At 40.6% G+C, this 15,415-nt stretch overlaps 1 protein-coding gene across 2 annotated transcripts in view; it reads right to left on the reverse strand.

Annotated features, from left to right (window-relative positions):
- LOC133636264 (zinc finger protein 687a-like) overlaps positions 1-15,415 on the reverse strand; it is a 49,104-nt gene that overhangs the window by 8,359 nt on the left and 25,330 nt on the right. For both annotated transcript variants that reach the window (XM_062030102.1, XM_062030101.1), the window contains exons 8-10: positions 15,119-15,349; positions 14,930-15,042; positions 2,910-2,997 (exon numbers count right to left, since the gene is read on the reverse strand). In XM_062030102.1, the coding sequence (XP_061886086.1) occupies positions 2,910-2,997; positions 14,930-15,042; positions 15,119-15,349 (432 nt within the window). The remainder of the gene's footprint in view (positions 1-2,909; positions 2,998-14,929; positions 15,043-15,118; positions 15,350-15,415) is intronic.

Here is a 15,415-nt window from a genome sequence, read left to right on the forward strand (position 1 = left end):
CTGGCCTGCCTGTAGTCCAGACCTGTCTCCCATTGAAAATGTGTGGCGCATTATGAAGCCTAAAATACCACAACGGAGACCCCCGGACTGTTGAACAACTTAAGCTGTACATCAAGCAAGAATGGGAAAGAATTCCACTTGAGAAGCTTAAAAAATGTGTCTCCTCAGTTCCCAAACGTTTACTGAGTGTTGTCAAAAGGAAAGGCCATGTAACACAGTGGTGAACATGCCCTTTCCCAACTACTTTGGCACGTGTTGCAGCCATGAAATTCTAAGTTAATTATTATTTGCAAAAAAAAAATAAAGTTTATGAGTTTGAACATCAAATATCTTGTCTTTGTAGCATATTCAACTGAATATGGGTTGAAAAGGATTTGCAAATCATTGTATTCCATTTATATTTACATCTAACACAATTTCCCAACTCATATGGAAACAGGGTCTGTACAATTCTTTACGAGGCGGACAAGACGCAACAACAAACACACTACGGGCTAAAAATCACCTTACTATGGTGGAATCATTTACACAAATAATGAGATAGAAGTACAATTCGTAGAGCGATCACTAAAGAAGTTGCTTAGCACACCGCCAAGATGTGTGAATGAAAAAGACTGTTTGCTTTATCTACTTACTGAAACAAACTATAGTTCTCTCAATATTTTACTTCATTATTTATTTGGATACAATGTATAATACTACATGTTTATTTACAGAAGTATGTTATTCAAGACAGAAGTTTGCACTTAATTGATCTCAATGTTGGAGATCGTTTATTTGCATGCAATGTGCAATGCTACATTTTTGTTAACAGAAGTATTCTATTCAAGCACAAGTATTGCTTCCAAAGAGTAAGATGCAGCGTATGTAATATCATTTCAAACCACTCCTTTTTGATTCAATAAAATAAAAACTTGTTTTAAATGATCTCTGTCATTTGTATTCAATGTTTTCTTTAAAAAGTAGGGTGAAAAAAGGAAACAATCGTAAATCTAATTTTTGGTGAAAAAAATTGGGGATTTTATTTTTTAGGTCATATCGCCCAGGCCTAATACTCATCATGTCATATCATCATGTATATAAAACCTCAATGGAGGTGTTTGGATTTTTTTTAAGGGCTTTGTAGGCGGAATTGCGCGGCTCCCATAGGCTCCATTGTAAGCAGACTTTTGATCGCATTGATTTAATATTTACAATGCAAAAAAATAATAAAACACATCCATCGTCACGTCTCTTATGAACAAAAAAAGTGCAGTTCCCCTTTAAGGATGTGCCGATTCCATCAAGCATCGGACTATTTTTGTGAAAAAGTAATTGATGTCTATTGCCGATAAATACTTTTCAATGCCGATCACAAACGCCAATCCTCTCTGGCTGATACTGTGTTTATTTGTGGTTCACCGGCTGATGGGCGGCTAGCAGCTAACTGTGGTACGCTCCCCTTAAGTTAATAAACATTACCTTCTTTGTGGAAAATAAACTGCTTCAAACAACACAAAAAATAAACGCTTTGTGAACTTAAAGTTGTCTAATTGTACACGTGTTGCAGCAAAAAGTGAGCAGATATTAATAGACAATAAACAATAAGATTTGAGGGCAAAAATCAAAAGGTTCAAAATAAATAGTACAGGTATATTGTGGATTTTGCCTTTGTTTAGTTATTGTACTATTGACTTTGTTTTGCTCACACAATTGTATGTAATAAAAGAGAGTAAAAAACTGGTTTAAACATCCATCCATTCATCCATCCATTTACTACCGCTTGTCCCTTTCGGGGTCGCGGTGGGTGCTGGAGCCTATCTAAGCTGCATTCGGGCGGAAGGCGGGGTACACCCTGAACAAGTCGCCACCTCATCACAGGGCCAACACAGATAGACAGACAACATTCACACTCACATTCACACAATAGGGCCAATTTGGTGTTGCAAATCAACCTATCCAATGTTTTTGGAGGAAACATTGTGTTAATATTGTTAAACGGTCAATAGCACTCACCATAAATACATTGAAAAATGTACACTTAAAGGGGATGTTTGCAACTTCCTCAGTTACATTTTTCAAAGCAAAAAATATAACAAAAACACCAACGGTTACCTCATGTTACCATTAGTGGGGTAACAGAACACGTGTTTTATAATTGTCTATATTTTGAACAATTACTAAGTTTATGGAATACATTTTTTTACTGGGTCGAATAAAATGATTGGTGTTTACGGCTGTCAGTTGTCACGTATGCCACGGGAGTCCGTGCACACATACAAAAGCAGTTCGAGAGAAGCAACTGACAATTTGCAGTCATGTTGTTGTTATGATAGAATACACATTCACTGGCAGCTAACGCTATCTATCCAAATCGCTATTATTAGCCAACAACACCCAAAGCATGTGTTACGTACATACGTAATGTACTGTGCGTCATTTTGTTCCAATCTAGAGGAATATACTGTGTAAAATATATTGGAAAGTTGACGCCCTCTAAGGATCTGTGTAAATATTGTAAACAGCCCTTTTAATAGATGTTTACAGTATCAGCCAATTTCACTCATGAATGATTGGTATCGAAATCGGCAGCATAGAACCCTGATCAGAACATATCTACAGTATTATCAATATTTAAACTTTTTCCCGTTACATATTTTCTTTGCAGTTTGTCTTTCGATTGGTGAGTAGGATTAGTCTAAAAAAAAAAAAAATACAAAACTTTGTTAAAAACGTACTACTTAGGCTAATGAAGAACCGAGTACAATTTGAAGTATCTTGTATTAAAATACTATAAACAGCCCTGATCACAATGAGCTCACTTCTACAACCACAGTTGAATTCTGACAATGTCAATCAAATTTGAGCATCAAAGAAAACATGTCATTGCAGTAACTGCACCAAAATGTGTGGCAAGGAAACTAACTTACTGTCGGCATCTCCATGCTGTGTCGAAGGCGAACATGCTTGTCCAGCATCATTCTGCTGCTGAATGTTTTCTTACTGCTCGTACAGAACCTACAAGTACAAACAAAGCAAATTTAGGAATGTTTTAAAGTATTTCTAAATCCCTCCCATATTGTAATACTTTTGCTGATCTTCTAAATTTAAGAGACACTTTATTTTTGAGACATGTTTATTCTCACGCATCTGTGTTGCAGTCATTCTCTCCAAGTCACTGCTTAGTGATACTGACAGGATGAAAAGCTTTGACTTGCCTAGGTGGAAGGCGTTTGGTTTAAATGCACAGTGGAACCTTTTTAACTAAGTCTTGTTTATGTAGAAAGCCAGCCTCATCAAGTCAGGGTCCACTGTGTTCCTCTTACTACTAAAAAATGTTGATGTCATCAGGTGGACTGTGGGATGGTTTGTTTTCCCGGAATGCAAAGGAATTGGATCAGACATGGGATGAAGGTAAATACATAATTAAATTTTACACTAACAAAAGAACAAACAAAAGGTGCGCACAAGGCGGAGAACAAACGTGGCTATGAAAACAATACTGACACATGGACAGAAACTATGGACATAAAACAAAACTCGATAACTGTGACATGGAAAAACAAAACTTACTTGGCATGGCATGAAGCATAAACTATGGTAGCAAGCGTAGCATGGGTAACAGAGTTAGTAGAAGTAACAGAGGTAATGTCGCCAGGCCGACTGCCTGGCAACTACAAGCTTAAATAATGGTGACATGATTAGTGACAACAGGTGCGTGACTCAAAATATGAAACAGGTGAAACTAATGGTTGCCATGGTGACAAAACAATGGAGTGAAAACAGGAACCAAAAAGAGTCCAAAAACCAAACAGGACATAACTTAAACAAAACATAATCACAGACATGACAGATCCCTCTTTAAGGACAGATACCAGATGTCCAAAAAAAAAAAACAATGTTCAAGAGTCATGGGAGGGCGGGAGGGGGACTTGGCGGTGGGTCGCCAGACCAAGTGTCCCCGTTTCCACCAGGGCAGAGTTAGTTGGCGACGACGCGTAGAATGCCGCTGTACCTGACGAGGTGTGCGACCCGAGAACGGCCACCTCCCCCAACGGGGAGGTGGCCGTCAAGTAAAAAGTCAAGGGCAGTTACGGCATGTTCTTGCCGTCGATGCTGGTGTCGTCGTCGTGGCAGGCGTGAATGCGCGTGTCCTCGACGTGGTAGGCGTGGATTCAGACGACGAGTCAGGCATGGAAGCGGCAGCAGACGAGTCTGCCGTGGATTCGGCAGCAGACGAGTCTGGCGTGGGATCGGCAGCAGACGAAGCAGGCGTGGGTGCAGCAGACGGCGAAGCTTGACGTGGTGCGGCAGGTGGCGAAGCTTGGCGTGGGTCCTGGCTTGGTGCTTGGCGGGTCTTGGCTTGGCGGGTCTTGGCGTGGCGGGTCTTGGCTTGGTGGTGCTTGACGGTGTGGAGCTGCTACGGGCGGCGCTTGACGGCGTGGAGCTGCTATGGGCGGCCCTTGACGGCCTGGAGCAGGTACTGGTACTTGACGTGGTGCAGGTCCTGGTACTTGACGTGGTGCAGCGACAGGTGCTAGCCGTGGTGCAGCGACAGGTGCTAGCCGTGGTGCAGCGACAGGTGCTAGCCGTGGTGCAGCTACTGGTGCTAGCCTTGGAGCTGGTAGCCGAGGTGCTAGCCGTGGCTTTGGTTTGGCGGAGGTGGCCTAGCTGGGGGTTGCGGCTTGGCAGACCGAAAGACCGGTGGTGGCGGCCGGGCCGGAGGTTGCTGCTTAGCAGGCAGAAAGACCGGTGGTGGCGGCCAGGCTGGAGGCTGTGGCTTGGCATGGTGATGAACTGGTTGTGGGGGCCGGGCTGGAGGTTGTGGCTTGGCATGGCGAAGAACTGGTGGTGGCGGCCGGTCTGGAGGCTGCTGCCTGGCTGGGCGCAGCTGAGCCACCCTACCAGCACAGCTCCCGGCCCTAGCCCCCCCTCAAGGGGCGGATACCAGACGCGCTCCCTGCGGTCTGGAATAGTTTTTCGGGGTGGGTGGAGAAGGTCAGGAGGGGGGCAGAATCCCCCCCTCTAAATTGTCCAAATTGTTTTTTATTTTTACCCACCTGAGTTTTATTGGGTAAAAAAAAAGAAAAATCTTGTGGCATGGGCGTGGCATGAAACCTAGGACATGGCTTGTTTTGACAAGAAAAAGAATTTGGAAAAAAAATCTCAAAGTCTGTGGCGTCCTCCTGGAGCTGCCAGGCTGGCTGTTGTCCATTTCCGCCCGGAGGGGGAGGAGCCCGCGGGAGAGGCGCCTCCTGTCCACTCGCGGAAGCCCTTTATGACGTCCCTCATCCTTGGCGACGTTTCCAGGACTGGAGCGACGCGCCGATCGGCACCAGATTGCCAGGCCCCCACATCATCCCCCTGCGCTCCCTGGGGCAAAAGCGCAGTGTTTCCGCCTCCAAAGTGCGCAGGACCTACCATGCTCCCTCGTCCAACTTCTTTGCGGTAAAACTCTTTTCTGCTGGCGACATTCTGTCATGACGTGGACTGTGGGATGGTTTGTTTTCCCGGAATGCAAAGGAATTGGATCGGACAAGGGATGAAGGTAAATACATAATATAATTTTACACTAACAAAAGAACAAACAAAAGGCGCGCACAAGGCGGAGAACAAACGTGGCTATGAAAACAATACTGACACATGGACAGAAACTATGGACATAAAACAAAACTCGATAACTGTGACATGGAAAAACAAAACTTACTTGGCATGGCATACCATAAACTATGGTAGCAAGCGTAGCATGGGTAACAGAGTTAGTAGACGTAACAGAGGTAATGTCGCCAGGCCGACTGCCTGGCAACTGCAAGCTTAAATAATGGTGACATGATTAGTGACAACAGGTGCGTGACTCAAAATGTGAAACAGGTGAAACTAATGGTTGCTATGGTGACACAACAATGGAATGAAAACAGGAACCAAAGAGTCCAAAAACCAAACAGGACATAACTTAAACAAAACATGATCACAGACATGACAGTTGAGCGCTATTGTTGACATAAAATATGAGTGCCTAAAGGGTAATTTCAATAAAAAATTAATTCCATTTATGTTGACATGTGTTGTATCATTAACTTTTTTTTATATTGCGTGATATGTCAATAGCAGCATAACTACCGTCTAGTTACCTAGCATCAAAACTTGCACACAGAGGTTTCCTGGTCAGTCTATAGTTGCCACCAGTTTTGCATCCCGGATTATTATTTTTTTGTCACTATATCAAAATTTGCTGCAATGACGTAGGATGTTGATGGCCTGAGTCTTAATTTCCAGCGAGTGCATTTGTGTTGCCACTGTGTTTGTTCCACCAGACAGCAGGAGTGAAGTCACTGACAAGTCCTCAGTGAAATACAACTGGTATGTGTTACGTTTGTTGCTTTTTTCAATAACAAAGGAAGAGCAGTTTTCAGCAACACAGGAACCTTTGACTAGTAGCTCCACTAAATACTGTCTCCTCTACATCCGGTTCCAGCCTACTGCTAACAAACTGGCAAAAGAGCCAACTGGAGAAGGAAAAGAAGGGTGGACTTGCTTAGATTTGCCTTTTTTTTTTAAAGGGGAACTGCACTTTTTGGGGAATTTTGCATATCGTTCACAATCCTTATGTAAGACGAGAACACATATGTTTTCCTTTTTTTTTTATTACTTATATACGGTAAGTATGAGGTGGCTAACAATGCAGCTAATGCAAGTACACTATTTCGCCCATAAAACGCTCAAAAAAACCCGCCAACAATAAGCAACAATACTGATCTGAATATTAACCAAATATTAGTGTTTCTGTTACTATAATCACTAACGCAGACAAACTATTTAAGCGGAACCGTGATCACAGATCGCCAACTAACTTATGCTGCTATATTGAAATATTGAGCTCCAATGCCTCAAAGTTGGTAAAAGTTAATTCTAGATTATAAATCATGACTCTTACCTGAAAAGCTGAAAGATGTGGCCACAAACTGGGAAGCTGGTCAATTTTGACATCCAACTTATACCCGGAGATGTCGAGGAAGACACAAAAAGACGCTCATTTGCGTCAACTTTATTTTTTAATTGTTTGTGAGGATTATGATTGATTCTTCATCTAAATGGGAAGATATAAACATCCCATCAGTCGCCATCCAAGTGAGAGCAGACATTGTACAGTGAGTGCTTTATTGTGCTTGTAGTTTGTATTTCTTGTTTAACACTTAGCATTAGTGCTACTTGCTCGATCTGCTTGTCATGCAGCTTCTAAAACTTGTAGCTTATCCTCCAAATATTCAGGCTCAACAACATAAGGTTCTGGATCATCACTTGTTCCGAAGTAATCGTTGTTGGCTGTAATGGAGTCTGCCATGATTAGTAATAGTCGTTAAAGGGAAAAGTGATCTTTGTAACGCATCTGTGAAATTAATACGCCACCGTATGCTCAAAATGAGCAAAACACGTGAATATTACATTATTATGAATGTGCCTGTTACTACATTACATACAGTATATGCCTACAGCATGTAAATAAAACGTTGATGGATGATTTTTACGGTTTAAGTTTATTTCAAACATGCATAGTTACAACATGATACATCACCGTTTAGAGCGCTTTATGGGCAGAATAGAGCAACTCCCATTGGCTTCAATGTTAGCAGGATTTTGCCAGTGTTTATTTACAAGTTAGAATGCATTAAAAAAGAAAAACATTTGTGTTCTCGTCTCATAAGGATTGTGAATGATAGACGAAATTCCAAAAAACGGCAGTTCCCCCTTAATAGAGATCGTTGTGTTTTTAACATGAGTAAGTAAGCTGAAACAGAGCGCTTTATGCTGAAAATCAACCAGATTTATTTTGTTTATGGGTCATACTTTCTGTCCCATCTGTATAAAATGTATGCGCCTTTGCTGCGGCAGCCTTTAAAAACAAAAACCTTGCGCATTTGCTGTTGAGAGCTCTGGAGCGTTGGAGACGAGACGGAATAGACATGAAAAGCAGCTGCGATAAAGCAAGTTGACTAATGAATAGAGTGGAATATCGGGTATCGGCTATGCAGCAATTATACAGCCACAACGCAAGTGCATTTAGTGGAAATTAGTTTTTGGTTTTTTTGCTCTTTTTAGGATAAACATGCAAGGATAGGAATTGTGTTGTGCTTTCTTCCATAATATTCAACATGTGAGTTTGTCATGGCAACCAGCCTATAGCGGCCACCTGTTTGTAGTGGTCACTTTTGCTGTATGAATGGTCACTATAGACAGGTTTAACTGTAAATACAAATGGGGAAAAAAACATGTCGACCAACTGCCATAGGTTTAAAAATCCTTTATCGTCACCTATGCTCATTCAAATTCCCAGTTAACGTAAAATCCAACAGTGCCATCTTACGGTACCTGCGTTGTGCGTGACATCACACCTCTTTGTGCTTTGGCACTTCGCAATCACTCCAGCAGCACTGAGGGCAGACTCAGCCAAATTACCTCCAGTTGATGTTGCAATTTTCAATGTCAACAAAAGGAATTGACTCAAAAAATGCTCCAACGTAAGTTAAGTATGGCTCCACTTTTCCAAAAATGCGCTAGCTCGATGCTAAAATACATTGGCTTTCCTATTGACATGCTAATGTTTAGCATTAGCGATTTTACATGGTGATTTCAACACCTCCAAATTTGTTAATGAAAATAAAACTCATTTTAATTCCATTATTGTTTTCATCAGAGACTAAACAAATCTAGACGTGGTCGTTGACAGCCACGAATCAAAATAAACATTCACGATACAGCGCATAAACAACATTGACAGGTCCAGAACTGCTGAATTCCGAGAGCATACGATCGACTAATTTAGCACTCCATTTAAACTATAAAATTAACCTACCGAAAGAAGTTGTGTAGCTTGCTACATTTTTTCTCAACCACCTGTAATTTTTTGCGTGTTTTCTTTTTTTGATTCATTTCTTACTCAGCATTTTGAGAGCTGCCTGACCTAAATTCACCGAACACCTGACGTGCTTCCAGACCCTGATGCAACTCGTGTATCTCTCGGAACAACTCGGCTGTTCTCGTTGTCGGTTAACCTTTGACACACGCTTCCAAAATGGCTGTTCCCATGTTGTTTATACCGATTAGGGATAATTATGCAATGTCTTAAAAGAAGAAGAAAAAAAGTAATGTCGGTTTTTTTATCAATTTATTTGACGAAACAATTACGTTACAATTGTCCGTTATAAGGATGTCACAGTATGACATTTTGTTAGCATGGTTATTGTGACCAAAATTATCGTGGTTATTACTTTCGCTGTATTTTTAAATGTGCTCAAAATTTAAAAAAAATATCTAACCAAGTCCTATTTTTTTTAAAAACACAACACTTTCAAGATGATTTCCTTTGTAGGAGAAACATTATTGTAGATAAAAACACTGTTTCATGGACCTCAAGTAGAAGTTGAATGTGCATATGAAAGCAACAAAAGCATTAAACAAAGTAATATGGCAGAAAAAAATAATAACAAAAATAACAAAAATAAATAATAAATACATTGTGCAAGATAGCACTTTATGGACATAAGAGATTCAAAATTAAAAACCAATGTAAGAATTTTGATAGGTGGCACTTGATGGCCATAAGACGTAACTGCACTTTTTGTCCATATATACCAGGCATAATACATGGTGTTCATGTATTAGATCTAGTGCTGCCAATTATGGCCAAAGTAATAATTAGGATTATTTTTTTATCAAAATTTAAATCATGATGACTGATTATTAGGTAAAGCAGTGTTGAGTGTGAATGTAATACCATCATGTCATTTGTAATGTCAAATAAGAAGGCTATAGATAAACGTTATCCATATATTTAAAGACAAGTATTTGTTTTTTTGTTCATTAATAATATCAACGTGTCATCTTTTTGTCATTACATGTCTTTATCTCTATTTTTACATTTTGATAGTGAGTTTTTTATTTTTTATTATCTATTTATTTTTTAAAGTTATTTACATTTATATGTACTGTAGATGCTGTATCGGGACAGATCCATTAAGAGTTTGAGCAGAAATATGTTGTGTAGGAATTAACTACCGGTATACACAATATAACATTAACAAAATACTGTGTCACATGAATGTTTTTTTAATTAATTACCGGTACTTTGGGACATGATAAAAAACACAAGTAATGTAAAAAAAAACCTGGTGTTTACTTTTTGATATCAATATAAAACTCAAAGCAGTTTGGCTAATGAAGATTAAGTCTAATAAACAAGCTTTGTTCTTCTCCAACGCCCCTAGTGGTTCAGTACAACAGTTTGGCCAACAAAAATAAAGAGTGACACCTCTCATACCTCATACACAATCTTCACAGCCTGCGTTCAGTTCGATGAGATGACAAAACATTTTAGCTAGTATTGATACACACATCTGCGGTCCCCTCCAAGGTTTCTCATTGTCATCCCATTGGGTTGAGTTTTTTTTTGCTCTGATGGCGGATCTGAGCCGAGATGTCGTTGTGGCTTGTGCAGCCCTTTGAGACACTCGTGATTTAGGGCTATATAAGTAAACTTTGATTGATTGATTGATTGATTGATGTTATTTGAACACTTATACAGTTTGCAGTTAAATAAAGGACAAGTGAACATCCCAGTGAACAAACTAAAGACTTTATTAAGAAGTTGTGACAACCTTTCCGACACATCGCCTACTGCATGTTTCCTCACGTCATTAACTCTCAGTCACAGCTGATGAACGCTGTATTGAGAAAATAAAAGCAACATCAAATAGCTTTGTCCTTCGCTATGTATTTTTAGTGTGGGACAAGTGTGTCTGTCTCCAATATTGTCCACACTTGTCATCATCTAAAAACAGCAGTGCGCTCTTAAACGCATGCCGAGAAGCGAGGTAAATTGATGCGCTTGGCTCTGTTTACTCCGAGGGGAAATCTCCGGAGCAAAGTCTGTGTAGTTTATGCGTCATGATTTTCAAGCCAAACGACGCTAGTGCGCATGCACCTGACCTTGTTTTCAGGAAGTAAACAGTGTTGCCTAAAATGCATTAATAAATTACTTTTTTTCGGTAAATAAAAAAGGAGACGGTACTAATAACCGGCGGGAATTTTATTGCGGTTTATTATTATACCATTTCCCTAGTTCATTATCAAGTAAAAAGTCAAGGGCAGTTACGGCATGTTCTTGCCGTCGATGCTGGTCAATTTCTTAGGGCATTACGGCAAGTGACAAGGGCGGTCGCGGCACTTGCTGCGGTTGCCGTGGTTAAATTCGAGCCCTGGTATAGGATTCTTCGGTACCGGAAAATTGTACCATATTGGTTCAAATGTGAATGGTACCCAACCCTATCGCTGTGCTTACTCGCTGCACTTTAAGTCATATGTCAGCTCAACAGCCAAGGGAAGCTTTTGTAGCCTTTAACCTACAAGGATGTAAGCACCCTTTGAGGGAAAAAAAGAGGAACATTAACAAAAAAAAAGGCCCATTTCTATCAACACAAAGTGCTGCCATGCAAACACTGAAAGAAAATGCAATTGGGTGCATTTCTACACTATATTTTACCTTTAGATTTATTCTTATCTACCAACTTCATTTGGCTGTCTTTTTGACACTCACTTGTAGGGATGATGTTTGATAAGAAATTATCGAGTTCGAGCCTATTATCGAATCCTCTTATCGAACCGATTCCTTATCGATTCTCTTATCGAGTCCAGATAGGTTGTCGTATATGGAAAAAAAAACACAATATTTGGTTTAACAAAAGCTCACTTTTATTATATAAGAAAAAAATAAAATCTAATAAATAAATAAATATTGACTGTTACCCCCCTAAAAAGATAAAATAAAATAAATAAATATTGGCTGTTAAGTGGGATTTTTCAGAAAAACAAATATATACAGTAACACAAAAAAAACCTGTCTCTGTGATCACTATAGGTGTATAAATAATAATATAGTGTTAAATAAAATCAGTCCCTTGGGCACAAAACTGAAAATAATACAGCTCTCCAAAAAGTGCCCTTCTGCTGCTATTTGACATAACAGTTTGTTATGATGGTTTGACATTTTTTCACTTTATTTCTTTATTGAAAGAAATTTCTATGAAGAGAAAAGTTGTTTGCAAATGTGGTTACAATGCTAAAAAATGAAAAGCTAAAGCTAAAAAAAGAAATACACTTTATTGAGTTAACATTATTTCTTTATAGGGGGAAAGATGTGATGTTATGAGCTAGGGAAAATAACAATTACACTACCCAGCATGCAACGGGAGTGACGAGCATGCGCAGTAGCCCCGAAAAGTGTTGTGCACGTTGCCACCAGGCAATAACGCTGTGAGAGTAAACGTCAAGAACTCAGCCGACACGCCTCGTCTGCATTATTTATAATTAGACAGACAACACATATACAGTGTGATTTTGTTTTGTTTACAAGGAAAGAAAAACAAAAGTTAAAAAAGGGAGATGTCATATATATGTATGTGCTGCGGTTGCTTTAAGAATGTTGTGACAGCTGCCGTAAAGGAGGTGCGTTGCTAGCCTGTTTGTTATGTTTCCGGTTGGTCGTAAAAGTGTTCGTCATGTGTTTGTACCCTGCTCAAATCTCTCAGTAAAGTTATTCATTGGATTATACCTTTTGTTTTGAACTTCATTACACCTTGGAGCGCTTTTTCAGGTCAATTGTTTTCCTGCTTTCACTATCTGCGCCTAATGACTGAGCTACATGACGTCATTTCTTGTGATGTCTCACGGAGCATTTCTGGTCGGGACGGGATTAGAATAAAGAACCAACTCTTTTTCTTTACTATAGTGGTCTCGATAACGGGTACCGGTTCTCAAAAAGGGATTCGAGTCCGAGGACTCGGTTCTTTTCTTATTGAACAACCGGGAAAACCGGTTTCGAGTATCATCCCTACTCACTTGTCCTGTACAACAGAATGTTTAAGTTATTTTAGTAGATCATTTACTAACATTATTATAATTTAAAAATGTAATGTAAAATTCTACAACATGCATGCAGAGAATGTGCAAAAAACATTTTTGACAACACTATCCTGTAGCCACGCCACATCAGGTGGCGTGACTTCTGTTTACAATTTGTCGCGTCAAAAATATACCTTCTCGCTGGCTACTAATAAATACTCTACAACTGATTCGGAACTAACAGTGTTCGGCTTGTAATTATGCAAATATGATTAGCAGCAAAATAGACAGCTGTCAACATTGTGGCCCGGAGAGCGAAAGGCGTGAGCGAGCTAGATGATGCTAATAACTATGCTAACGAACGAGCTTGTTTCGGTGCTCCGCATCGTCTGCCCGTCCTGCAACTCAGTGCAGTGTTTAGGCAAGAAAAAAGCGAAAACCTGTTGCTGAGGCGAGCGTTAAACAAATGTTGTTTGGATGGATTTGATATTTCATCAAAAAACGCAGAAGTGAAATTTTGACCCGAAAATGTATGTTTAAAAACGTGGATTTCCTTGTTTTTGCGGAAATGTCACATGCCCTAGCCCAGGGGTCGGCAACCTTTACCACTCAAAGAGCCATTTTGGAAAGTTTCACAAATTAAAGAAAACAATGGGAGCCACATAATTTTTTTGAAAATTTAAAACGAAAAACACAGCATACAAAGCTTGAATTGCTTTGCGCTATATTAACCAGGGGTCTCTGACACACGCACCGGCACGCATCTCAATATGGAAATTTAATGTTAGTGCGGCCCACGACTTTTAATTGAGCGGCGCTTGATAGCGTCTTTCTTGCCATCCCTCTCAAATTTCCGGGAGACTCCCAAATTTCAGGACGTGCTGGCACTGCTTTTAGCGCCCTCTACAGCCTGCCCAAACAGCATACCTGCTTGGCCACATGTTGAATGCAGCTTTTGCTTGCTCACGTAAGTGCCAGCAAGGCATACTTGTTCAACAGCCACACAGCTTACACTGACGGTAGCCGTACAAAAACAACTTTAACACTGTTACGTTACAAATATGCGCCACACTTTGAACCCACACCCAAAAAGAATGACAAACACATTTCTGGCGAACATCTGCACTGTAACACAACATCAACACAACACAACAAATACCCAGAATCCCATGCAGCCCTAACTCTTCCGCTCAACCGACGCACGGAGAGGGGCGGGGGGGTTGATGTGTGGGGGGGTTTGGTGGTAGCGGGGGTGTATAATGTAGACCGGAAGAGTTAGGGCTGCATGGGATTCTGGGTATTTGTTGTGTTGTGTTTATGTTGTGTTACGGTGCGGATGTTCTCCAGAAATGTGTTTGTCATTCTTTTTTGGTGTGGGTTCACAGTGTGGCGCACATTTGTAACGTAACAGTGTTAAAGTTGTTTTATACGGCTACCGTCAGTGTAAGCTGTGTGGCTGTTGAGCAAGTATGCCTTGCTGTCGCCTACGTGTGCAAGTAAAAGCAACATATAACACGTGGCCGGGCTGGCACGCTGTTTGTAAATGCTATAGAGGACAATTAATGCAGTGCCATTAGGGCACGCCCTTGATTAAGTAATTAGAGTGAAAATAGGATAATATTTGCCCTGGGAGATTTCTAGGAGAGGCAGTCTCCTGGGAAAACCGGGGGGGTCGTTAAGTATACTGGGAAAACCGGGAGGGTCGTCAAGCATGCAGCTGAGCCGCATCAGAGTGGTCAAAGAGCCGCATGCGGCTCCGGAGCCGCGGGTTGCCGACCCCTGCCCTAGCCTGTTTTGCAAAAAGGTTCTATCATTTTTTTAATAAAAAATGTACTGCAAAAATCTGTTGAATCGATTCTGAATCAAATCGTCACCCCAAGAATCGTAACTGAAACATGAGTTGTTCTAAGATTCTTATCACTACTACTAACTACTGCATGGTGTTTATATCACTTAAGGATAGAGAAGGCAAACATATAAAATTCCAACAAACCATGTTTGTCCACCATGAGCAACCCTGACCTAAACGCTATTGTGTCAGCAGTGCAACACTCACTGGCAGCGGAAGTCTCGACTCAGTAGTTTGTGTTTGTCGCGGACATGTCGTCTCAGACTTGAGGTTGAAGTGAAGGAGCTCTCGCATTTTTTACAAGGGAAGTTCTTCAGGATCTAAAAGCACACACATGATGACATGAAAATGCATGTTGTGTGACTTGGAAAAAAAAAAGTATCTTAACTCGGGGACCTTGTTATGCTGTTTAGCCATGTGGTTGATGTACTCTTCCCGGTCAAGGAAACGTGCTTTGCAGTCAGCACACTTCCACTCTGAGACCGTCTCGGTCATCTCCGCTTTACAGTCCTCCTCTGAGTCTTTATCCATTCCATCTTCCCCGTCTGAGCTCTCTAATTTGACTGGCGGCTGTGAACTGGGAGAAGCTGGGACGGTGGGCAACTCTTGTTTGGATGACTTGTGGTTCTGAGGAAAAGAAAATACATATTAACAGTTCAACTTTAATGCTGGATTACGATTAATGAGGGTCAG

The sequence above is a fragment of the Entelurus aequoreus genome, linkage group LG20, assembly GCF_033978785.1.
Source record: "Entelurus aequoreus isolate RoL-2023_Sb linkage group LG20, RoL_Eaeq_v1.1, whole genome shotgun sequence".
In the NCBI taxonomy this organism is placed as follows: Eukaryota; Metazoa; Chordata; class Actinopteri; order Syngnathiformes; family Syngnathidae; genus Entelurus; species Entelurus aequoreus.